The sequence below is a fragment of the Chelonoidis abingdonii genome, chromosome 3, assembly GCF_003597395.2.
Source record: "Chelonoidis abingdonii isolate Lonesome George chromosome 3, CheloAbing_2.0, whole genome shotgun sequence".
NCBI lineage: Eukaryota > Metazoa > Chordata > Testudines > Testudinidae > Chelonoidis > Chelonoidis abingdonii.
This window is the reverse complement of record NC_133771.1, coordinates 131681459-131707139: the sequence shown is the minus strand read 5'-3', so window position 1 is coordinate 131707139 and position 25681 is coordinate 131681459. Positions and strand designations below refer to the sequence as shown.

At 41.0% G+C, this 25681-nt stretch overlaps 1 protein-coding gene across 6 annotated transcripts in view; it reads right to left on the bottom strand.

Moving 5' to 3' along the window:
• CEP43 (centrosomal protein 43) overlaps positions 1–25366 on the bottom strand; it is a 69635-nt gene extending 44269 nt beyond the window's left edge. Inside the window, exons 1-5 of one of the 6 annotated variants that reach the window (XM_032781429.2) lie at positions 25118–25363; positions 10569–10622; positions 8221–8275; positions 7097–7185; positions 3290–3424 (exon numbers count right to left, since the gene is read on the bottom strand). In XM_032781429.2, coding sequence (XP_032637320.1) covers positions 3290–3424; positions 7097–7185; positions 8221–8275; positions 10569–10622; positions 25118–25198 — 414 coding nt within the window. In that variant the 5' untranslated portion in view covers positions 25199–25363. Of the gene's footprint in view, positions 1–3289; positions 3425–7096; positions 7186–8220; positions 8276–10568; positions 10623–25117 lie in introns of all 6 variants that reach the window. The other 5 variants (XM_032781454.2, XM_032781446.2, XM_032781472.2 and 2 more) reach the window with 5 other exon arrangements.
• Between the last annotated feature and the right edge of the window lie 315 nt (positions 25367–25681).

Sequence of the window (25681 nt, the reverse complement as noted above, 5' to 3'; positions counted from 1 at the left end):
ACCCTAGGTTTAGTAGGCCAATGCTCAAACCACTGAGCTATCCCTCCCACCACTATTCAGGGAGGGAGGGAGGGGGGTGCAAATGCATACACAACAAATCTGGTCTCTTTCTTGTTTTGATCCACTCCATTGCTCTTTTATACATCTTAGGCTGGCAGACGACGGTGCAGTACGATTGCTAGCCAGCCTTGTCTCCTGGCTACTCACCAGAAGACGGTGCAGAACGACTTCAGGCAGGACTGAATATCCATGAGATGAAACTTAAAGAGAATGACCTAGAGTCACTCCCATTTATGCCCAGGTGCCCCTGACAGACCTCACCGAGGTCAGCTAAAATAGCACCCAGGAGACAACAACGGCTATCAGTCGTAATGCACCGTCTGCTGCCAAAAGGCAATGAGCTGCTGCTGTGTAGCAATGTAGTGCCACGTCTGCCAGCACCCAGGAGACATATGGTGACAGTGAGCTGAGTGGGCTTCATGCTTGCCATGGTATGGTGCCTGCATGGACAATCCAGGAAATAAGGCTTGAAAAGATTGTCTGCCATTCCTTTCACGCGGGGGGGGGGGGGGGGTTGGGGGGTCAGGGCAGCTGACAACATGTACTCATGTACTCAGAACCACCCGCGACAATGGTTTTTGACCCATGAGGCATTAGGAGCTCAACCCAGAATTCCAATGGACATGAAGACTGCAGGAACTGTGCCTTGGTACTATGGACGCACTCCGCCGAGTTAATGGCCTTAATGGTCTTAGAGTGGGGACACACACAATCAACTGTATAAAACTTATTTCTAAAAAAATCGACTTCTATAAATTCAACCTAATTTCATAGTGTAGACATTACTACTTGGTTTCTAAGGGTAATACTGTATTAGTCTACATCTCACACTGAATGTTTGTTTGTTGATTGCATCAGAATAAAAAAAAAAAAACAGAATTCATCATTGCATCCTCTTAAAACACGTTGAATACTTTTCTTATTATATTAAATTGCTGTTAACATAACACTTTATGATGAAGCACAGTAGATAGAACACTTCTGATTAAGCAGTTGTACAGAATCTCATTCCATTCCTAATCATAATGGAAAACTGTTCTCATTTTCTATAAAGACATTTCAGTAATTAGATCTATTTTGAAAAAAAATTGTAAAAGAACTAAGGCTATCTCTACACTGTGTACTATAGAGTAGCACAGCGGTGACGCTATACAGGTGTGGCTGTAAGTTACGCAGTGTAGCCGCTCCTTGTTGGCATGAGAGTTCTTCCAACAAAATAAAACCACCCCCTGAAAGCTTTGTTGGCAGGAGAGCATCTCCCACTGACAAAGCACTTTTCACATTGGTGCTTTTGATTGGTAAAACTTTTGTCTGTCAGGGGAGTGTTTTTTCACACCTTTGACCAAAATATCTTTAATTTATGCTAGTGACAGGGTTAAGTTACATATTCAGATTTTCCTGTTTTAACAAAAAACAGCTTGTATGCATGTTTCTTGACTTTAAAAATACAAGCTGCAAGAGATGAATTAAACAATGAGTCTCTCCAGACAACAAGCACATAGAAACCAACAGCTTGTGGGATTGCTGAATTTGTTTCTGATTGAGCAATGATACTAGGAAGGCAGTTGTGACGCTGAAGTATCTTACATGAATCAACTGTAAGAAAGGAAGCAGCAACTGATGCCACAGGGAGCCTAGAGAAAGTAGTAGAGATTCCTATAGAACTTCCCTATAACTTACACTTAGCTACAATCAGATCTAGCCTCAAAGGAGGAGGGAGAAGTTAGAACTGGCAATGTTGTCGTTGTTTTGGAAAGGAAGCAGTATTTCTTAATATATATTCAAACATAAATGCTTAATGAGTTATCTCAAAAGCAGAACATAATTTAGACCAAATGTAACTCAATTAAGATAGACCTGAAGTTCAAGTTTGGCAAGACAGAGGACTTTGTTCTCTTGGTTGGAGGCCATGCAAAAGTTGCACTTTGTAAGAATTTACCATATAGAAGGCAGGTTTCTAAAAATATTTAGTGCTTTATTTTGCTCCTTTGGACTACTGTTTACAGTAAAATGGACATCTGTGCTTACATATAATCCAATACACCAGTGAGCATAGTATTTAAGTGTCATGTATTGTAGGTGTATATACCATAAAAAGTATTGAGAATTTTAAGTTTGCACAGTCAAAAACTCAAAGATCAGGAAATGAAAGAGCTATAACTGCATATGCTACTGCCACAGCCTGCTTCAGCTGCGTCTCCACTGCAGACATCTGTAAAGCAACAACATGATCTTCACCACATATTTACAAAGCACTGGTGCTTTGATACAGCTTCCAGAATGGAATCCTGTTTCAGACTCTCTGTTCTCCATTTCTTTGGAAAAGATTTCTCAAGTAAACTCTTGTAGCCCTTTTATTTCCACTCCCCTAAAAACATTAGTTTCTTTTGGAATGGTTCCTTATTCTCAGGTCACTGATTTTTTTTGTAGAAAGTTTCTCACTAATTGCTGCCACCTCTTATAAACTAAAATATCGTTTATGTATTGGGTGATTAAAAAGCCTCCTCACAGGTCTGATCCTGCTCCTACTGAAGACAATGGCAAAACTCACAATGGGTTCAATGGAGCAGGATCAAGCCATATATTCGTAGATTGGTAAAATAAAAATAAAAGAAAAATCCACACTACGGGCATTGGCCTTGCTGTTACTCATTGCAACTTTATTCATTTTTCTTCTTCTTTTGAGACATCTCTCAAACTACTTACTCCCCAAGAGTGAGAACCCTGCACAGATGGTATCTTGCTAAATAAAGATAAAAATACCTACATGCAATTTGTTTCCTCTGAAGATACAACCTTGCAGGGCTCTCTCTCACTTCCACTCAGAAGTGAAGATATTTATGAATGTGTCTCAATTTTTATAATTTGTTTTCTTTTTTAATTTGAGGTATACTCTTGCTTGTGTGTTCATTTTGTATTGGTTTATCATGGAAACTGCAACCAAAGGAACTGTCTGGAACATTTAGATGGTGATATTTATAGGTGTCAAGAAATGGAAGATGATTACCAGTAGGGCGCCTGCCCATTCTATCTACTATTGCCCTCAAGGGTCAAAATACCCTAACAGCTAAGACCCAGGAATGAAAGTCCTGAAGGTGAAAACTCTCTCTTAAGATACTATTTCCATGTAAAGAATTCCAACAGTTCATCCCTAAGAAGACAAGCAGTTTATAAACTACATAAAAATGTAAATTGTAAAAAAGGTATAATGCATTTTAACAATACTTACTTCTCCACCACTGGAACCTTTTTTCTGCTGACATCTTCTGACCACTTCCAACAATAAGGGGCCACCTACAGTACCTTCTGCTTCTATAATTCCTAAATCTCGGGCTAAATTCTCTCGCCCTTCAAGCCCATTTAGCTGGAAAAAAGTTAACATATAATCTTAAACTTAAATGAAAGTGGTAAACTTTTAGGGGTTACACAGCAACAATTTGACCATCCAGTCAAGATTTCCCAGCTGCAATCATGTACATATCAGGACCAGCTGACACTGAACAGCAACTTTATTTTATACCACATTATAGAACTTACAAAAACAAAATAAATAAATATTCCACGTCACTTAACACAGAATTAAGATTAAAATAAATATTATATTCAAGTTATTTTAGTCTATTACCTTTTAAAACTGGGTCATACCATACTTCAACCAATGATTCTGCAACAAGCTCAGCACAAATGGACCACGGCCTCCATGCAGGGTTTCAGTGACTTCAATGGAACTGTGCGAGCACATGGCTTCACCTATGTGGAGCAGTATGCAGAATCAAAGCCTTAATTTCCAGCCTCTATGGGTCCAAAAAAATCAGATTTTAACGAACGACCCAGATGAAAATTTGTCCTAATCTTTTTTCCAAATTCCTTTGTTCTCAACATCAGCAACAAGATTATAGAATAGCTTGTAAATCAGTTCAATAAAAAATGAACAAAGGTAGCTCTAAATTCAACTTTTACACATGTAGCTGAGAGACAAAAATGTGACAGTATGGTTTGTCCAAGTTTCACTGACATGAGTACAGAATGACTACAAATGGCATCCTTCCTCTTTAATTCTTAAGGTGACTTAATGGGAGCTGTAGCCCTCTCTTCAAAAATACAGGGAAATCACAAGTAAAATTTAGTGTTTGATATAGACATCATCTCATTCAAAACAGACTAAAATCGCCCACACGACGATATAATCATTTAGTCCGTAAAGGCCTGGCTTTACTCAAATCAAAAACCTTGAGCAGAAAACATCTATACAACCCTCTAATCCTCTGAATTACCCAATCCCATTAAATTAGGGGTCTACTACTACAGAAATAACTGCACAAAATGTATTACTTCATTCTAGGATCATATAAAAGAGAGTGCTGTGAGGAAACAAAATCAGTAGCAAATATAGTAAATAAATTATGGAAGTTACTGAAAGATAAACAGATTTGAAAAGAGATTATAATCTGAAAAATGACTATAAATGTGCCATTGTGGAATTCTATATTTATTTTATTTCAATACATCTCCTTATCAAACATGCTCATTTTACAAAGATTCCCACTTTTACCACACCCCAAAAATGCCAGTCCCACAATCTCCATTTGGATTTTGAGAGTCAAGCTGGGTCTTTTTCTTATCATTAATCAATATAAAACTATGCTTTTCCTTGAGTATGCAGAGGTATAACTGACTGTAAAAAAAAACAGCCCAAAAAACAAACTGTTGATAACACAACAAAGAGAACTCAGCCTGCATTCTCAGCTATGTTGGTTCTGTAGGGCTAACAGAAGCAGTGTAGTAACAGCATTTTTGGCTATTGAACTCAGCAGATGTGACTCTAGAGACAGCAAGGGAGCAATCTGTTAGTAGGAAGTGCCATTTTCAGAACAGACCTTCATTTTATGTAATGAATAGGGAACACTTGAAATATTTCTCTAGTATACAAGCTCCTCTTAATCAGAGCTGATTCTGAAGACACATGGAGTTGAGGACATTTAGCACAGCATGGGAGTCTAGGTGGTTTTAGGATTAAGTCAGTTGCAGAAGATTTTTCTGAATTTTCTTCTGCAAAACAGGGCAAAAGTCCTTCCACTAGGATTTAATATGAATCACCAGTTTTTATCTGTTTATCTAGACTGAATTAACAAATGCCTTATATTAGCCACTTTTTAAAATGGATATGAAATCAATATTCCATTCACGTGAAAAAAATTCATTCTTGCTCAAATTCAAGCTTAAATAACTAGTTTAGCAACGATTCTAGAAAACTAAACTGAAAAGTGATCAATAAGAATGAAAACTTTGTGAAGGAATTAACATTTTAAAACAGATGAAAAATATTTTCAAATTAGAAATAATCAATGTCATATATAAGTATTTTATAATTGAAAAAGCGTTTAGAAGACATAGCTAAATACAGGGGGGAGGGATAGCTCAGTGGTATGAGCATTGGCCTGTTAACCCCAGGGTTGTGAGCTCAATCCTTGAGGGTGCCACTTAGGAATCTGGGGCAAAATCAGTACTTGGTCCTGCTAGTGAAGGCAGGGGACTGGACTCAACTCAATGACTCTTCAGGGTCCCTTCTGGTTCTAGGAGATGGGTATATCTCCATTATTAAAAAATAGTACTACTTAAAAAAAAAAAAAAAAAGCCATTTTCGGTCTCCTCCTTCCGTAACAGAATTGTAACACCCCAAGCACACAACTTTGTTGCTTATTGTGTTGTTTGGCTCACTTGCATACAATCACTTGTTTTTCCTCCAGTTTCTCTTACAGCAGAACCACTTTCTGACATTATACAGTGAGTTATTTTACTCTCAGTTCAGTATTGCTTCATTGATAGTGTGGAAGCAGGGAAAGAAAGAGATGGTTTAAGTGCAGCCATTTAAGTGTCAGAGACAAAGCAACTGTTCTGTCAAGTCTTAGCCTAATATCAAGAGCCCTGTAGAAGCAGGGCTCACATCAGAAGCAAGTGGAAAACAGCAGAATAGTAAGTCTGACCTAGCCTTGAGGTAACAATGTTTGAGAAAAGAAAGTGAGAAAATACTGGAATAGATAGCAAATAGCCTAAATAAAATGCAGATGTTTTGAATTAATGCATATCACAAAGAGGTATAAATGCTTGTGCGATTTTGCTTGTACCTTGGAGAAACTGAGGCAGGGATGCTCTCTGTCAGCTGTGTTCTTCCCTTGCAATTGCATGTCCTGAATAAAGCTGTCTTTGATTTTGTTGCTTCCAACCTGAGAGTGGAGTTCATTTCTTCCACAATAGAGACGTAAAATTTGGCACACAGGCCAAAGGAACGTCACTATTTGATTAATAGAATCCCTGACTATTATGAGCACTATTATGAGCACAGATAGCTCCACAGATAAAACTGATTTATTTAAAAATGACAGAGTAAAAAAGAACTGATGAAGCACTTATGCTTTTAGCAGAGTCAACTTTAAAAAAAAACCATAACCTATGAATACTTAATTACATAAGCATCCTTTTTCTGTACTTGTGACAGTCTATGGCCTGGGATAGTGTAGGGATACATGTACACGTACTAAGTTCCTGCTGATATTCAGGGCCACCCGGGGCAGAGTGGGGGGTGCAAGTGGGGCAATGTGCCCCAGGCCCTACAGGGGCCCCCACGAGAGTTTTTCGGGGCCCCTGGAGTCAGGTCCTTCACTCGCTCCGGGGGCTCCAGAAAACTCTCACAGGGCCCTGGGCCCCTGGAGCTTCTTCCGCTCCAGGTCTTCGGTGGCAATTTGGCGGCGGGGGGTCCTTCTGCTCTGAGACCTGCTGCCAAAGTGCCGGGTCTTTGGTGGCAATTCAGTGGCAGCACCCTCCTGCCACGGGTCTTCGGGGCACTTTGGCAGTGGGAGCCCCCCACTGCCGAAGACCCCAGGCCCCCTGAATCCTCTGGGCAGCCCTGCTGATATTTAGCATACAAATTTCAGTAACTGGCATAGACCAAAACCAAATCCAATAAAGCTTCTGCATTTGTTCATTTCAGATTCTAACAGTCAAGTTAGCATATGATTAAAAACAGTATCTTCCTTACTGTGCTTGATTCAGGCTGAAAAACAGCCAATGTAAAGTCAAGATTGAAAAACTGAAGAAATTCTGCAACAAGACCAGCAACCAAGCGACCTAAAAAGAAAAAAGAAAAAAATCATTTGGCAGATCAAACAGAATTAAATTCTCTTATATTAAGGACATGATTTTTAAGAAAGCCTCAGTCTGGTCTCCTCTGTCCACTCATAATTCTGCAGGCCTGGTTTAGGTATTTAACTACCTAATCCTCAATCCATATCAGGAAGACATTTAAATTAAACCAAAACTGCTGGAGCAAAACTTAGACCACGTCTAGACTACGCGCCAGATCGGCGCGTTAAAATCGATTGCTCAGGGATCAAAATATCGCGTCTGGTCTGGACGCGATATCTCGATCCCAGAGCGTGCTTACATCGATTCCGGAACTCCAGCTAGACGACCGGACTTCCGGATTCGACACGGCGAGCCGCGCGGATCGATCCCGCGCGGTGAAGACGGGTGAGTAAATCGATTTTAGATATTCGATTTCAGCTACGCTATTCTCGTAGCTGAAATTGCGTATCTAAAATCGATTTAATCTCGTAGTGTAGACCTGGGCTTAGGGTTCCTTCTAAAATTTATGCTCCATTTAATCTTTTAAAAAAATAAATAAAATAATATAAAAATCCAGCTCAAAGACATCTTATTCTTGGTGTCTGTCCCACACATACTTTTAATGCTGTAGCTCTACAATCTACTTTCATATTACAGCTTCAGGTTGCTGTTTCTGCTGCACTAAAAAGGCTCAACTGAATTATTGTAAATCAACAAATGACAAAACAATGGAAAAAAATTTCCTCAGCAATTAATTCAAATACCTACAGAAATCAGTCCTCTCAACTGAGACTATGGCAATAACAGAATCCTAGCTTTAAAAACTCTGGACTCAATCTTGACTTCAGCATGTGCAATGGTAGTTTTGATATTTTATCTAATGGGAGCAGGATTGGCTTCTATCTTTACTGCCGATCTGTTTATGACCAACATCAGGATCATATTGCAAAACAAGAACAAATGGATTTACTTTCATTTTCTTCAAAATATTTGTCATATCTTAGGAATGTATAAGTTAATGAACAGGGAAGAGCTTACCATCTTTTGTATTTAGAAACTTTTTCAAGCTTTCATTTACCAGGGGTGTTTTGTTCTGTTGAAAGATGAAAAATCAAGGACAATTAATAAGGATTTCCCTGTACTGCAAAGAAATTTAACGCCTCACCAAGAGTTTTGGGCATACAGGCCTCACAGCTTAAACAATCCACTTTACCAAATAAAATGTGCTTTTAGACTAAGTGTACTAGTAGTAATTAGTAAATTTAGATGGCCATAATTAAGGCTGTCTTAATATTTCTGTTACAAACCCCCAGGGGATTATAGTTTGGCTATAGAAACATTATTATAAGGTAGGAACAGTTCAGCAGGTTATGAATTTTTATGTTTTTCCCATACAGTGAAAAAAAAGTTACAAGTTTAACAGCTGAGCAAAACAACTACTGAAAAATAGAAGTTTGCCAATTTTATTCTGTAGGGCTGTCACTTAATCGCAGTTAACTCACCCCATTAATGCAAATAAAATTAATTGTGACTAATCAGCTTTAATCGCACTGTTAAACAATAGAATCCAATTGAAACTAAATATTTTTGAATTTTTTCCTACATTTTCAAATATATTGATTTCAATTACAACACAGAATACAAAGTGTACACTGATCACTTTATATTATTTTTATTAAATATTTGCACTGTAAAAATGATATACAAAAGAAACAATATGTATCAATTCACCTCCTAAAAGTATTGTAGCACAATCTCTTTATCATGAAAGTTGAACTTACGAACATAGAATTATGTACAAAAAAATAACACAATGTAAAACTTTAGAGCCCACAAGTGCACTCAGCCAATCGCTCAGACAAACAAGTTTGTTTACCTTTACAGGAGATAATTCTGCCCTCTTCTTTATTTACAATGTCAACAGAAAGTGAGATCAGGCATTTGCATGGGACTTTTGTAACCAGCATACATGCCAGATATCATGAAGGGGCATACAAACATCTATTGTTGTTTAACAGTATGATTAATCGCGCAATTAGGTTGTTTTGAATTGCTTGACAGCCCTACTATTTTGAACTTGCTCTGTTTTTTAAAATAGAATTTGCAGATTCTTCAAGAAAATATGGACTAAACTATTAGTTAACATGGGATTACTAAACAATTTTATTTTCTATTTTTTGCAATACCTTCCGGCAAGCGTCTAAGTGCTAATTTCCCCTACTAGATCTGTTCTATTTAACCTACATTTTAAAATCAAGGAGAAATTAACATGCAGTTTTTGGTTTGAAAAAAATCACTATACTATTTAGATAATGCCAAATTTTAAACCAAGATCACCAGCATACCAAAATATCACTGTTCATGAATCAGTCTAATAATGATGTCTGTACATCTCCAGGGACAGCCTTTGTCTGTGTTAACTGTTGCTGCAGAGTCACCAAAAGAACAAAAAGCACAGAAATTTGCAAATGAGAAATATGTTCTTAAACTTTATATTTTAATTCAGAGGCTCTAATTTTAAATGTAAGTTTATACATGAGTAAACTGATAAAGTTCCTTTAAAATGTTTTTTTAAAAATGCAGAAGTACTCTTGGCAACTGCATGCATTAATTAATTTTTCATCACGTGCTTTTTGAAAGTATTTCCATCTTTTACATTTCAGAAGTCTTATGATCGGATATGACATTGCTCAGGTCAATAAGAAGCATTTTAAAAGAATTTCTGAACATACTTGACGGACTGGTGTATTTTTTTAGATGTTTGTAGTGTTGTTGAAGTTGTGTTGGTCCCAGGATATGACAGAGAGAAGGTGGGTGCGCTAGTGTCTTTTATTGGACTAACTTCCGCTGGTGGAAGAGACAAGAGCTCTTCTGCAGGGACCTGTGAAGCTCAAAAGCTTCTCTCTTCCAGCAACAAATGTTGGTCCAATAAAACATATTACCTCATCCACCTTGTCTCTTTCCTATCCTCTTTAGAGTCATTCTGGACAACATGCTATTTGAAAACTAGCCAAGATCAATGTTTACCCAAGAGAGCTAACCGATTGTGAATGAGATGTTATTAATCTAACCAGATCTTATAAAAAAGGAAAAAACAGAAAAGACAGTTTTTTATATTTTTCAGTGAATAAACTCCAACACTTCGTCTCACTGTTGTAACCCAAACATCTAAAAAACTAGAAAATTTTGAGTAAAATCTTGATATTTCTGTTGCCATATTTAAAGCCTGATCCTGTTACCACTGAAATCAGTAAGAATTTAAGGTTATCAACATACTTTTGGCAAAGTGACAAAAAATGAACTTTTTATTTGTATTTTTGTACTTTTTATTGCATTAAGAGTTTACTGAAAGCTGACGTAGAAATTACATTATTTTATCTCCTTACCTCTACTTTTTCTTGCTCTTCAAGTGCCAAAAATACAGCTGCTCGTAGTTCTGCCTACCAAATTAAAAAAGAAATCGTATTTTTGCAGTCACTATTTTCTCCCCACAATTCGAACATAAGAAGCAACAAGTAGCCTGCCAGGTATTTGTTTAAACTGACCCCAGCTTCTTCCAGAGGTACTTGTATTGAATTTAATACACCTAAATGTCATCATTATATTAAACGTGGTTTCGGGCTGGGAAAGAAGAGTTTTCACAATCTAAAAAAAACAAAGGGAAGAAACAATAGGAACGTGAACTACAGCAGAACCGCAGAGTTATGAGCACCTTGGGAATGGAGGTTGTTTGTAACTCTAAAAGGTTTGTAACGCTAAACAAAATATTATGGTTGTTCTTTCAAAAGTTTACAGCTGAACATTGACTTAATACAGCTTTGAAACTTTACTATGCAGAAGAAAAATGCTGTTGTTCGTAACTCTGACGTTCCACTGTACATGGCCTACTAGGTCATTTCTACTGTCAGGGTGGGGGGGTTTTTTATTTTTTTTTTTTAATTATTTTTTTTAACACCACACTGCCTAGGGGGGACTGGGCACCTAATTATTATTAATTTTGAATACAAGTTGGACATTTAAGTCCTTTATGTGTCTTTGAAATGTCCACATTTAATATACATTTCTATGACAAGGAAATGTACACAAACAATATACTCAAAGATTAAGAAAATGTTAATAGCAAGATATAGATATTTCTGCAGTGTCTGGTCAGGAGACAGGCAACAGAATCTAAACTCATGAATCTGAGCAGTATTCAAGGTATAAAACGATCTCTGTAAAACGAGTATAGCTTTATTTTTTTGGATTCATTTTCATTCATTCATTCGATTTTTCTTCTTGAACATTCAAATTTAAGTCTTGCATAAATACTTCCTTATGTCTGAGTCTCCCTACATCCCTCATGGAATATTCCAAGGTACAGCATTTTGTTCTATCCTTGTATTTGTTGAAAAAAAATAAAAAATAAATCATACCTTTAATGAACCTTCATCCATTTAGATGGTGAACTACCTGCTAGCTGCAAAGGCTGCAAATCTCTCAAGTTATCTAGGCAGATATGTGCAGTGCTGGGAGGAGCTGGTGGTCATAGTACATGTAGGTACCAATGACATAGGGAAAGGTAGGAGAGAGGTCATAGAGGCTGAATGTAGGCTGGTAGGTAAGAGACTGAGGTCCAGGACCTGCATGACAGCATTTTCTGAAATGCTTCCAGTTCCATGCGCAGGGCCAGTTAGTCAGAAACGCAAGGTCTGAGTGCATGGATGAGACAATAGTGTATGGAGGAGGGTTTAGGTTTATTACAAACTGGGGGACCCTTTGGGAAAGCAGGAGCCTATACAGGAAAGATGGTTCCACTTAAACCAAAACAGAACAAGACCGCAGGCATATAAAATTAAAAAGGTTGTAGAGTTTTTAAAATAAGGGCTGGGGGAAAGCAAATAGCTGTGGAGGAGCATACAGTTCAGACAGAGACATTCCTTAGGGGAGCATCTATTAATGGGAAGTCTATATTCTAGTAAGGAGGACAGGCTAAAAATTGATAAAGCACAGACAAGAATCAAAGAGAAACAGTCAAATGAAAGAGTCCCATTCAATTACATCAGATCATGGCAGACACCTAAAAAGTGACAAACTTAATAAGTGTTTGCATACAAATGGCAGAAGTCTAAATACTAAAATAGGTGAACTTGAGTGCCTGATATTAAATGAGGATATTGCTCTAACAGGCATCACAGAAAGTTAGAGGAATGAGGATAATCAATTGGACATGGTAAGGATACAAAATATATAGGAATGACAGAGTAGGTCAAGTGAAAGAAAGCAGAGTCAAATATAGTCAAAATCTTAAATAAATCAAACTATACCACAGAATCTCTATGGCTAGAAATTCAATGCTTGAATAATAAGAATATAACAGTAGGAATATGCTACTGACCACATGACCAGGATGGTGATGGTGACTGTGAAATGCTTTGGCAGATTAGAAAGGCTATAAAAATAGAAAACTAAATAATAATGTGGGATTTCAACTATCCCCATCTTGACTGAGTACATTGCACTTCAGGGCGGGATGAAGAGATAAAAGTTTCTAGATACTGTAAGTGACTCCTTCTCGGAGCAGCTGGTCCTGGAACCCCGAAGGGGAGAGGAAATTCTTGATTTAGTCCTAAGTGGAACACAGTATCTGATCCAAGAGGTGAATATAGCTGAATCACTCAGTAATATCAGCTATATCATAATTAAATTTAACATCCTTGTGGGACTAGCGGTGGGGAGAAATACCAAAGAAGCACATCATACTAGCATTTAACTTCAGAAAGGGAACCTATACAAAATGAGTGAACTAGTTAGATGGAAATTAAAAGGTACCATCACAAAAGAGAACTGCCTGTAAGCTGCATGGAAACTTGGACCCAAAGGCTTTCCATACAGCTAGGGTTCCAGAGGCAATCATAGATTAGTAAAGATAATTTCAGTACCAGGCAAATTGGTTGAAACCATAGTAAAGAACAGAACTATCAAACATGTAGATGAAAATAATTTGTTGGGGAAAAATTAACCTGGCTTTTGTAAAGGGAAATTATACCTCACCAATCTATTACAATTCTTTGAGGAGATCAAGGAACATGTGGACAAGTATGATACAGTGGATATAGCGTACTTGGTGTGACATTCTGTACCTTGGGGAAGCACCCTGTAACTCCCCATGTACAGATGAGGAATATAATTATATTACACATAAAGCATGCCTTGTAAGGTATCAGGGGAAAAGTTATGACCTGCTGAACGTCATTTCTTTCTCCATATATGTATATAATGAATGCATATGAAGTTATGAGAATTGTGTTGTATGGTTGTCACTAAGGGCACATCTTCATTAGCAACGTTTAAGCGCTGCCATGGGAGTGCTTTAATGTGGCTTGTATAGTCGCAGCATAGCTCTCTCCCAGTGTTCAAACATGAAACAACCAACCACCTCCATGAAGGAAGTAGCTCCCACTACTGGAGCACCATTTACACTGGCACTTTACAGCGGTGAAATTTGCAGTGCTCAGCGCAGGGTGTGTGTGCGTGTGCGTGTGACTCAATATATGTTTTCTGAACACAGGTTAAGAAGACAGAACATTACTGGGGTTTTTGCCCCTCACAGAAGTTGAAATGACAATATTTCAGGCACAGCAGTTACTATAATAAAAGTTTTCTAGTACAAGGCTTCTCCAGACACAATATTCCCAGCAAAGATTTCCCTTCAGTGAGAATGTTCAATGTTTACAATTGCATTTGACAGTAAAAGTCCATGAAGTGCTTGATTTTTTCTGGGAACGTTGGGTAACAGCCCTTGTGAATCAGTCAACTTTTTTACAACCTCCTTTTTTTTTTTTTTTTTTTTAAGGGTATGGCTACACTTGGAATTTCAAAGTGCTGTAAAGTGTGAGTGTAGCCATACCCTAAGAAATCAACTAAGTAATTACAGTATTCTTACAAATTTAAAGAGTATAGTTAACTTCCCCACCAGCACCTAACATTTAAAGTTTACCTCATTTTGTTTCTTTACAAGTTACCTAACTTCCTTGTTGGTTTCAAACAGATTTCTCTCACTCTTCTAATGCCATAGAAGCCAAATGCACTTACAGCAGGTTAAACAAAGCATTCCCTAATCAGATTGAACACTTGAAGTATTCTCTTTAATTGTTTATTAATGGAAGACAGGAACTAGTGGATCAAGGGCTACCAGTCTCTGCTCCTTAGGCAGATTAAGAGGCGGACTCAGTGGTTCTCCAAGATACAGGATGAGTAATTCTCTCTAGACACCTTGGTACTCCTTCCAAACATCTCTAAAAGAAGAGGGACTCTGGTAGGGTGACCAGACACCCAATATTGTCGGGACAGTCCCAATTTTAGGAGACTTGTCCCGTATCCCAACCTTTACATCAGTTGGGACACACTTTGTCCCAATATCGGGACAGTCTGGTGAAGAAGCACCACACGCTGCCGCCGGTGCTGCTCACCTCTTCTTCCTGGGGCAGCTCCCGGCACCTGCCCGCTGGCAGGAGCCTGCAGTGCAGCCCCAGGCACAGAGGAAGCAAGGAGGTCTCTATCACGTGCTGCAGAAGCAGGACTTGCAGGCGCCAGCAGTGGACAGAGAGTCTCTCCGCCCCGACCTGTGACCCTACGACCCAGAGGGACCTGCCTGCCGGATGCTTCCTGGGAGCCGCTCCAGGTAAGCACCATTGGGACTGCCCATCTCAGCCCCTGGCAAGTCCCTCTAACTCTTGGTTGGGGGTGGGGGGAGGGGGAGGCAGCTCTGCATGCTGCCAGTGCCTGTAAGCCCCACTCCGTGACTCTGGCAGCCAATGGGAGCCACCAACCACAAAGCTTGTGCTTCTGGCAGGTGCAGCACGTGGAGAATCTGGAGACTCCCCTAGCCACTCTCAGCCTAGGAGCTAGAGGCCTCCCAGCAGGGCTCGTGAGTGCGGCCAGGGAAGGGGGTAGGATGTGATGGTGAATGTCTGGGAGGTGTGTGTGGGGGGTGCTGGGCTGTGAGGGTGTGGAGGCCACTGGACAGTGGGGGAGGTTTCTGTGTTTTGGGGTGCTAGGCACTGTGGGCCTGTTGGAGGGGGTGTTGGGAAGTGAGGGAGATCTGTGTGTGTCGGGTTTAATGGGACACTGGGTAGGCTGTGTGAGTGGGGGCCATTGTGTAGCTGTGGTGGTAGGGCTGTGGAGAAGGGCATTGGGAGGGAAAATGTGTGTATTGGGAAACTAGCAAGTTGGGGGAGGTTCTGTGTGAGGTGCTGGGCAGCTGTGGTGGGACTGTGGGCGGGGCGGTGTGCACAACACTGTGCATTTGTTGTTGGGGAGCTCTAGGCATAGTGGGTTCAGGGAGTGCAAGGCACAATGGATCCAGGGGGCACTGGGCAGGGGAGCTGTGTGGTGCAGCACGGGCCCACCCCCAACAGAAAGGGGCATGCTGGTAGAACAGGTCCAGGCTGTCATAAACAGATAGCTAAGGGTTAATGTCTCTTTCACCTGGAAAGGGGTAAAACACAACACCTGACCAGAGGACCAATCAGGAAACAAGATACTTTCAAATCTCAAGGGAGGGAAGTTTTGGGTGTGGGTCCTTTGTTCTGTGTCTGTGTGCTCTCTAGGCTCTGAGGGTGATCACACTATCTCCAGGCTCTCTAATCTTCTATTTCCAATTTGTAAGTACAGGTAGGAAGACGATATAGGCTTTCACATTGTTTTTCTGTATTTGCAAGTGTGTAGTTTGCTGAAAATGTTTAAATTGTATTTTTTCTGAATAAGGCTGTTTGTTTATTTTTTTATAAGCCAACAGACCCTGTAATATTTTCATCTTGATTACAGAGACAATTTTTATGTCTTTTCTTTCTTTTTATTAAAAGCTTCCTTTTTAAGACCTGTTTGATTTTTCTTCTAGTTAAGGCTCAAGGGGATAGGAATTTCTGTGCCAGGATTACTGTCTCTCTCAGGGAGAGTCTGGGAGGGGGAAAAAGAAGGAGGGGGGAAGGTAAATTGTCCTCTCTGTTTTGTAATTCAAGGAGTTTAAGTACAGTAATCTTCCAGGGTAACCCAGGGAGGGGAAGCCTGGGAGGAGGTAAAGGGGGGGAAGGGAAGTGGGTTATTTCCCTTTGTTGTGAGACTCAAGGCATCTGAGTCTTGGGGTCCCCAGAGAAGGTTTTGGGGGGACCAGACTGTACCAGGCACTGGAATTCCTGGTTGGTGGCAGCGCTACAGGATCTAAGCTGGTAATTAAGCTTAGAGGAATTCATGCAGGTACCAGAATTTTGGACGCTAAGGTTCAGATTTGGGAATTATACCTTATGACACAGGCAGACCAGCGTGCCTCTGGCCATGCCATACATGCCCCAGGTCAGTCCCGCCCCTCCTGCTGCTCACCGCCTCAAATGAATGCAGTGGTGGGTCCCAGCAGTGCTTATTTGAGGTGGCTCCCAGGAAGCGGCCGGCAGGTCCCTGAGGTAAGTGTCAGAGGCTGCATCTTTCTACCCAGCAGAGTGTGTGCAGACCGGTCCACCTTGCTCATGGCAGAGTCAAGGAAAGGAGGCACCTGCCTCTCTCTGCACATGCTGATTCTACAGAGCAGGCTGGGAGCAAGCACTGCTAACCTGCTGCCCAGTTCACTTACCCATATTAGCAAGCAGGGATTGCACTTGGCAGTGTACATCTGCTTGACGTACAATCGGGTCACCATTTGTCGAGAGAGTCAGGTAAAATGTAACATTTGGTAGTGAAATAGAAAATTAGTTGATTGGGAATGTCCCATTAAACCCGACTGTGACTGGTTATCCACTGGCAATTTTGGTTTTTCAGGTTGTTTTCTGGTGTAATGCAAATTTATGGTAGGGATATGTAGTTTACAGTTCTGAACCACAGTGTATACCGTAGGACAAACTACAGTGGGCATGTAATAACACATAAGTGGTAGTTCTTTGCAGTGGCTAGCTAAGCTAACAATCTTCAGCTGAAAACCCAACTGAAATGGCAATGGCAAGGGAGAAGCCAACTACCAAAAACACACAAAAAAAAAAAGACAGTGCAGATACAGGACAGAATGAGAAGCCACTTACACCTGGATTTGGAAATCCTAGGAGTGCGATTCAAAAGCCTTTTGTAAAGCATGCAGGAAAGAATTTAGCATTTGCCATGGTGGTGAGTCTGATGTTAAGCATCACGCCGAATCAAAAAATCATGGACAGAACACCCAGACTCAGAAGAGCAGTACCTTGGTCTCACATTTTTTCAGCAAGCCAAATGAATCCTTCAACAAGGTTATCACTACTGAGCTAACTCAAGTTTACTGCACAGTAGCCCATCAACACTCCTATCGCTTGCGTGACTGTGAACTTAAACTGGCGCCTACCCTGTATCCAGATTCAACGATTGCAAAGCACATCAGCTATGGCCGGACTAAAGCAGAGGCATTGATCAAAAATGTGCTGTCACCGTTCTCCACAGAATTTTTAAAAGACCTCAGCAAGCCAGATGGTCCCTATTTCTCATTGCCCTTGCTAGATGCATCTGTGGCAATGTGAAAACCTTCCCCTTATCACTGACACCTGGACTCCTGAACATGAGGTCCAAGATAAACTGTTAGACTTCTATGAGGAAAGTGAAGAGACTGCAGAGGCAATAAGCAACACTTTACTTGAAAAACTTGTGACACAGAAACTAGACCTAAACAAAGTGTCTTCCTACTGTGCTGATAATGCAAATGTGAATTACGGAAAGCGACAATCAGTGTACCAGAATTTAAAAAAACAAAATGAAAATATCTTGCTAGCAAACTGCCCTCTCTATGTTGTGCACAACGCCATGAAACATGCTAGCAATACCCTACAAATTGACACTGAGATTCTGGTGACTAAGATGTTCAATTATTTCAGCAGTTCTGCTAAGAGTAGCAGTACTGAAGGATATGTTTGACTTTGTGGCTATAGAGTATGCCACTTTACTGTGCCATGTTCCAACGTGCTGGTTGAGTCTTTTTCCAGCTGTAAACAGGCTTGTAAACGTGTGGCAGGCTATTAAGTGCTACTTTGTTTCTCTGGGCAGTGAGAAGTGCCCAAAATTTCTATAGATGCTGTTCTCGGACAGCAAAAACGGTGAACAAGGTGAGAGACCTAGCAAAGTTGAGGTTCATCTATTTTTCCTCCAGAATGTCCTGAAAATCTTCAATGATACTGTGCTCTGTTTGGAAAATGAGAGTATCACAGCATGTGAAGTATATGTCATAATGCATACTCTGAGAACTAAACTTCAGCAATGGAAAAATGACAAATTCTTTGGCTCCAAAGTTGAAAATGCATTAACTGACATGCTGCCTGTCACTGCTACATGTCTCCAGAAAGATTTCATGAAATTTTACGATGTGTCGATCCTATATTTGAAGAAATGGTTTGATTTTTCAACAACTGGCTACTTGTTCAATACCCAGTGCTTGATCATCAAAGTTAATAAGGTATTCGAATACTAGGATCTGTCTGCGGCCGTGACAGCTGTATACCTTCAGAAAACAGTGGACCTTGATCAGCTCTATCATCAAAGACATCAACTCCAAGTTGGAACCTGGAAACTATTTAGGTGGGGAACTCTGGTCTCAAGTGCTGAGAAACAAAGACAGTAGCACTGAACTCCTGAACGTGGCAAAGCTGGTGTCATATGTGCTCAGTATACCCATAAGCAATGCATACTCAGAGCGTGTATTTTCAGTCATGAAAGGTGCATGGACTGATGTCCAGAATCAAAGCAGCACAGTCTTGGTGCGGACTGAAACCCTTGTCAAAATGAATTTCCAGATGAGTTGCAAGGACTTCTACAGCTTTGTGATTGCCCAGAAGCAAGTCATGACTATGGAAAAGTTATCCAAGAAATAGTAGACTTCTGGAATATCTGAGAGGTATGTAAATTGGGAAGTTGATTTATTGACTGAATAAAAAACCCAGCCCTTTACCCCTGTTTGTTTAGTGTACAAATAAATCTGTATGTTTAAATATGTATTATGACTAAGTCTATAATTTAGACTCACTGATTCCAGACCTCTGTGACGTAGGTTGCTTCAGCTGTCAGTGGCTGAAGGCAGGACTGGGGGTCTCCCCTCTGTGACTGTGGCTGGAGCCAGCACTAGAACTGGGAACCTTCGCTCCCCTGCCACTGGATCCGACTTTGCAACCAGGATCCTGTGCCCCTGTCCTGAAGCTTCAGCTGGGGGCTGGAGCCAGAGTCCTGTGCCTCTGGCCTCGTGGCTTCTACTGGGGGCTGAAGCTGAGGCCATGAGTCCTTACTCTGTGGCTTGTGGTGCGGGCTGAAGCAGGGGCCATACAACTCTTCTTGCAGCTTCCTAGGGCTGTGTGCCCCTCTCATGGCTCTGGTCGGGGCTGTGCACCTGTGTCTATCGTCATCATTTCCCCCACCCTGCTCGCCCAATGTGTCCTGATATTTCACTCTTGCGATCTGGTCACCCTAGCCTCTGGTGACATCTCCGTCTGAGCCACAAAATGATCCCCCCAGTCCTACTAGAAAACCACATTACATCAATGAAAATAACTATTCCTGCTAAGATCCTATCATAGTGATTTTGTTCATGTGCCACATGCAGATCTGGCTCTCATGTCATTAACAAAGTAGGAGATCCTTTTTTTATTTGTAGAGTAGGTAACACTTGAAATCAGCTCAAGCACAAGTTTTAAATTTAAAATCTGAACAACTATTTCTTAAAAATACTCATTTACTTCAAAGAAGCTAAAAATGCTAAAAGTATAGTTAACATTATTTATAATGGTACCTAGACAGTCATTCTAGTTTAATGAACAAGCTGTCCTCCTGAAATGAAGCTGCTTCTGTAACAATACGTGTAAGAGGGATGGGAATGCTGGAGATTACACCCTGTGAGACTAAATAGTACAAAATGTGCTGAGTATGACAGGAAATTAGTAATTAATAGACTTTATAAAATGTGCTTTATAATAAATGGATGGTATAACAGATATGATCTTTTCTGCAATATCCTTGGGAGAGTTTACTAAGTTTAAGTACATTTGAGGACCACTGTTTTAAATTGTCTGGGCCAGGACTGTACATAACCACTCTCCTAGAGGGGAGACAGGATGTGAACCTTGTGAAGTGTTATGAACTTTAAAGGACTACACTGAACAATGTGCCAGACAAGAATGGACTTCTGGGACAAACATTGTCAAATGGTTTGCCTGGGGAAATCTCTAGGTGGAAGTGAATGCAAATTCCCCACCTCCAGTTATGCAAACTACTCCCTGAGGAGACAACCACCATCTGCTGATTACCTGTTCCCAGAGTCTCAAAATCAAAAGTTCAAACTGTATAAAGAAAAGATCAACTTATTCATGGGTGTGCTAGCTCAAGCTATTACTAAACTATAACCACAGAAAACACCCTTGGTTGAGTTCGAAGGACTGACTCCTACCAGAGTTCTTTTTGATAAGCTTGGTAGCATGGGTGTAGATTGTTTTTAATATATTTTCTCTGTAATGCTTCTGCTTTAAGAATAAGTGTGCTTCTTAGAAAGAGTTGTGTGGTAACTTGTGACTACTAGCAATCACAGCTATTTATAGCCTTCAAAGAGAAATACAAGTGCAGACGCTGGCCTGTTTGGGCAGTCTGGCTTGCTAGTGATACCACAGGAAACTATGGCAGGAAACCATGCAGCCCTGGAAACACCCTGGTCAAGAGGGAGAGACGCACAGGTCTCTACCCAAGAGAGGTCATGACTGATGAGCCTGGGTCCTCGAGTGCATGCTCTTCATGGACCACGGAGGGGAATACAGGTGCAGTTGTCATGAACGGTGACAGAAGGAGCTGTGGAAACTAATAAGTTCTTTAAAATAAAGAATCAACTTTATAACATCTTAATTAATATAATCTTATTCTTTTTTTAACCCTCTGTTGTGGCAAACCTGATAACTGCCCAACAGAAACAGTTTTTAAGCTGAACTTATAAAACTGACTTATCAAGGCTGCCGTTAGCTTTATGCTGTGAAAGGAGTCTTGCTCTCCTATTGCTATGACCAAGAGGTGCTGTGAGTGCTGCAAACCCCATGTCATTAGCGACATTTCACCCAACTGAAGGGGCATACAATTATTTTGAACAAATCATATCCAGCCAGAAAACAGTGGTTGTAAAGCAGGATATGGGGGAGGGGGAAGGGAAAGAGTAGAGGCCTTCCTTTGTCATATGAAGACTGTCTCCCTGAATGAAAAGAAAAGAAAAAGCACAAGCTCTTCGGAACCAAATCTTCTTTTGTGTTTGTACAGCACACATCACGTTGTCAGTTTTAGTGGAAACAAGTAATAAGAGTATGAATGTGAAGAACAAGCTTTTGTAGAAACGTCACAAGAATACATGAAGTAACAGGAAGGAACACACACCTGGATAGTTTTTGAATATTAACTAGTTTCATGGTCATGGATTATGAACATTAATATTATAAATTTCAGTTTAAGAAGTGTGTATCAGCAAAAGAAGAAATGCATATCAGTTGCAAGTGGCCAATATATCATTTATCCATGCTTACGTATCTGGCAGTGTACAAATTACGGCTTTACTCATTCTCTTGTGCTCAAAGACTAGTAAATAAAATATAACACTTCTAAAATAAATGCCCAGCATTACTCAAAACATTAATGGTTTTAGAAAGTAACAGACATTTTGCATTGTCAAGTTAAATAATTTACACAAATGCCAACGTGCACAAGATATTAATATAAAGAAAAGCCAAACCCAAGCAAACTACGTTTATTATTATTACAACCACATACAAACTCCTGCAGGACAAGTTCCTTCACAAGTTTCTGTAGAAGGCCTAAAACTAAGCAAATAGATCTCGTATATTTTCCCCAGTTTTATCACTGGTCGCCTTTATAATACGTCTTCTATTGAATATATTCTATTTTAACTAGAGTCTTTCCACATTTGTCTCTTATGACAAGTTCACATTCTCTCTACTTCATTTGCATCAGACTCACATGAATACCCTTTTTATAGTTTGCTCTCATTTATGTCTTACTGATCTCCACATGACACTGAACACACATCCTTCTATGCCTTACTTTCTAGCTTTTACGCTCACCCATCCTTGGAAAGTAGACTGTTTAATTTTGAGGTATAAATACGCAATATCAGAGCATAGCTTGTTTTCCCTAACTTAGATATTTTTATTTAAAAAAATAAAATGAAGTACTAACAGGTACATAATACTCAACATATTGCTTGCTTGAGTATTATTACATTTAATGTACTGTAAGAAAAATTCCTTATGCATTTTATAAATCAACTTGAAGAAGTGTAAATGCCTATCAAAATCGGTCAGATCAATAGAAGTAGCACAACTCCCATAAATTACCACAACTATCTATCAAAAGTCTGTCCTCACCCTCATTCAGACAGCTGCTACTACATGGCTATTTAAAATACTGTGTTTAAGATATGAAAATTGTCAATTTCAGGGAAGCATTAGGGCTTTGGAGCAGATCCTGGAGCAGCGGAGCCACAGGGTTTTGCCTGGAGCTGGAACAGAGCCGGAGCACCGCTCCAAAGCCCTGGGAAGCATGGCATCAGTGGGAGCCACTGGCAAAAAAAAAGGAGCTAGCAGCAGAAGCTACAGGAACCATTTACAAGTCTCTGTAGGGCACAGGGGCCAAGTGAGGAGTAGGATGTAAACTTCTAAGAGTCTCTCACTACTTTTATCTCAACCAAGGCCAGGTAAATTTAACCTTATCAGTTACTGCGAGTTTCTGTATTATAACTAGACTTGGCAGAGTTCAATTTTTTCAAATGAGTTTGACCAATAAATCCAACATGTACTTTTAAACTTTATTTTTCAGTGTTTTTATCTATTTAATTTTCACAGTTGCAGGAAGTTATGGGTGATCAGAGAATGACAGTAAACATCAAAATATAAAAACAAAGCTTTATTACCATTAAAAACACAAACTGTCAACATCACATGTCAAAACAAAGTAAACATCCTAAAAATAAAACTCTAAGAAGTTCTCAAGCAGCATTTTTCTTACTTCACCTAATTGTTAATTTCAAACATTGATAAAATATTTCTTTGTTGTTTATGTTGGTGAAATTAATGTTTACCAACATTTATTGATAAAAATAAAAAATAAAAAAAAACTTTCCAAGCCTAATTACAGTTTGCAGGACATTAGAACGGAAGGATTTATGCAAGGACACACACAGGAAGGTTTTACATAAGAAATTAAATTGAACTAGCAACTACTAGTAGTAACCATACTATAATCAACTGTATTTACATATGGCGTTATATACAGTGAGCACTTTTCATCTATGAATGAAATTTAAGAAAGGAAGCAAAAAATAGCACACTTATTTCAAACTACAGGGGACAATAATGTTTCAATTGCACAGTTTTGCTTAAAGCGTGACACACATACCTGACCAAACCGAGCTGATCTTTAAAAAGTTATATACTTTAAAGTTAGTGACTTTATATAGCGTCATTATATACTTTTCAACTTCAGGTTTTTCTAATCCCCTTACATTTGCCCAAATAAATCCCTTGTATTGGTCTAAGCTGCTTGTCTGGACAGGAATCCCTAGAACCACAGCTTCATATCCTGGCAAACACAGGCCCAGTCTATGAGCCATTCAAAGGACTCAGTTACAACGGGGCCAATCCGAAACCCAGTTACACACGGCTCTCCCTTGTTAGCATGCACAAGCCTTAAACATATTTGAGTCAGACCCAAACAGTACGGCTGTTCTCAGGATTTGCAAGGCTCCAGCTCAATTCAGACACATGGGTGCAGCCAAGAATAAAAGGCACCCAGAAACAAACAAGGAATTCATCCTTTTGGCATTCTGGGAAGCCTCACAGGTCTATTTAGAATGGGAATGTCAAAAGAATTAAAAGAAATTAATTATGTGACCCAAGAAGAAGCCAACATAACCTCATTTAAAGGAAATCCAAGAGTTAGCAACAAAGAAAGGCTTACAGTTTATAGTATACAATCACTAACCTTTATGTACATGAATGACTCTTAGTGGATGCAAGCATGACTGTGAATAAAAGGGGTTGGCCAGCCTGTATGCACAAGGAAGAAATGGATAGAGACACACCAGGATGACAACCCTGGCTGATGATAAGGATGAGGAGAATGATGACTGACACTCCAGGGACTCCCTCTAGGAGATGTGAGAGATGCTGGTCACAGAGTAGAACCCTTTTTATCTGCTACTGTATTTTAGTATTTGTGGGATTGTTTATCTGCTCAGTGTTTCTTGGGTGCACCTAAATCTCTTAATACTAATACTATTCCTGCAGCTGTAACCCTCAGGAGAGCGATTCTTTTTTAACCAATACAATCGAAAAGATCAATCGGTAATCAATACACGCATCCATCAATGAGGCTACACGGGTCAGGCCCACGGACATTCAGGAGGGGCCCTATTTGAACCGGGACGTTACACAGCCTCTGCTTGCAGCATCGAACAGCTTGGAGCGGGTTCCTTTGCTTGGGCTCTGCCAGGCGCGCCCTGGGCCTGAAGCTGCCGCGCGAGCGTGGGGAGCAAACTCGCCCCCCAACGCAGCGAGCGCAGCGCCAGGGGCCGAGCGGGTGGGTCAGGGGCCAGGCCAGCGGCGCTCCCCGGGCGCGGAAGATCCCGCAGGGCAGTGGCTCATCACGGCTCCCGCCTAACCCACGGGCGCCGTAGGCCAGACAAGTGCGGCGATCGCGTCCCGGACTCCCGGGGGAGCGTTGGGCCTAGCAGCTCCCAGCTGGGGGAGGGGCGGCGCAGGAGGAAGCGAACCGAGTCCCCGGCCCCGCCTTCCCCTCATGGCGCGGGGCGGGCGGAGTAGCCGTTAGTACCGTTAGGGCAGGCCGCTCCGCCCGCTTCCCCCCCCAACACACGCACGTGTCTCGCGCCCCAGGGGTCAAACTCCTCCCCTGCTAGTACCTTGATTTTATTGAGTACCCCACTGCTCTCCAGCGTCTGCACCAGCAGGTCCCGCAGCTCCGTGTCCTCCTCCGCCGCCATCTTGTTTCTCCCTGACAACCGCCCAAACTATGTTAGCGGCGGGACGGGTCGCGCAGATTCGCCGCGGAGAAGAGAAGAGGCGCTAACGTCAGGGCAGAGGGCAGGGGAGGAGAGCAGGCAAGCGGCCGTGCCGACTTCCTAGCTACCCAAGAGGCGACGGGAGGGACTGGAACTGCTCAGGGCCTGTCTCGGGCCCAGCACGTGGAATGTGCGAGTGCCAACAAGCAGCGCCGCGGTTGGCGGGCGGGCGCGGGAGGTTTAAAGGGAAGGGGCGGGGCTAGGCTGGGGCCTTGTTTGGGGAGGGCGCCCGGCCCGGAAAGGAGGGAGACGCGGGGGTCTCTAGAGCTGCTCAGGGGCCCGGATTGGCGGCTGGTGTCCTGGGGTAACTGTGGGTGGAGAGCGCGGGGCCGGGGTGCAGCTGGAAAACCGGCTAATAACGGGAGAGGTAAGACAAAGGGTCACGACCCGGCCGTTCCTGTCCAG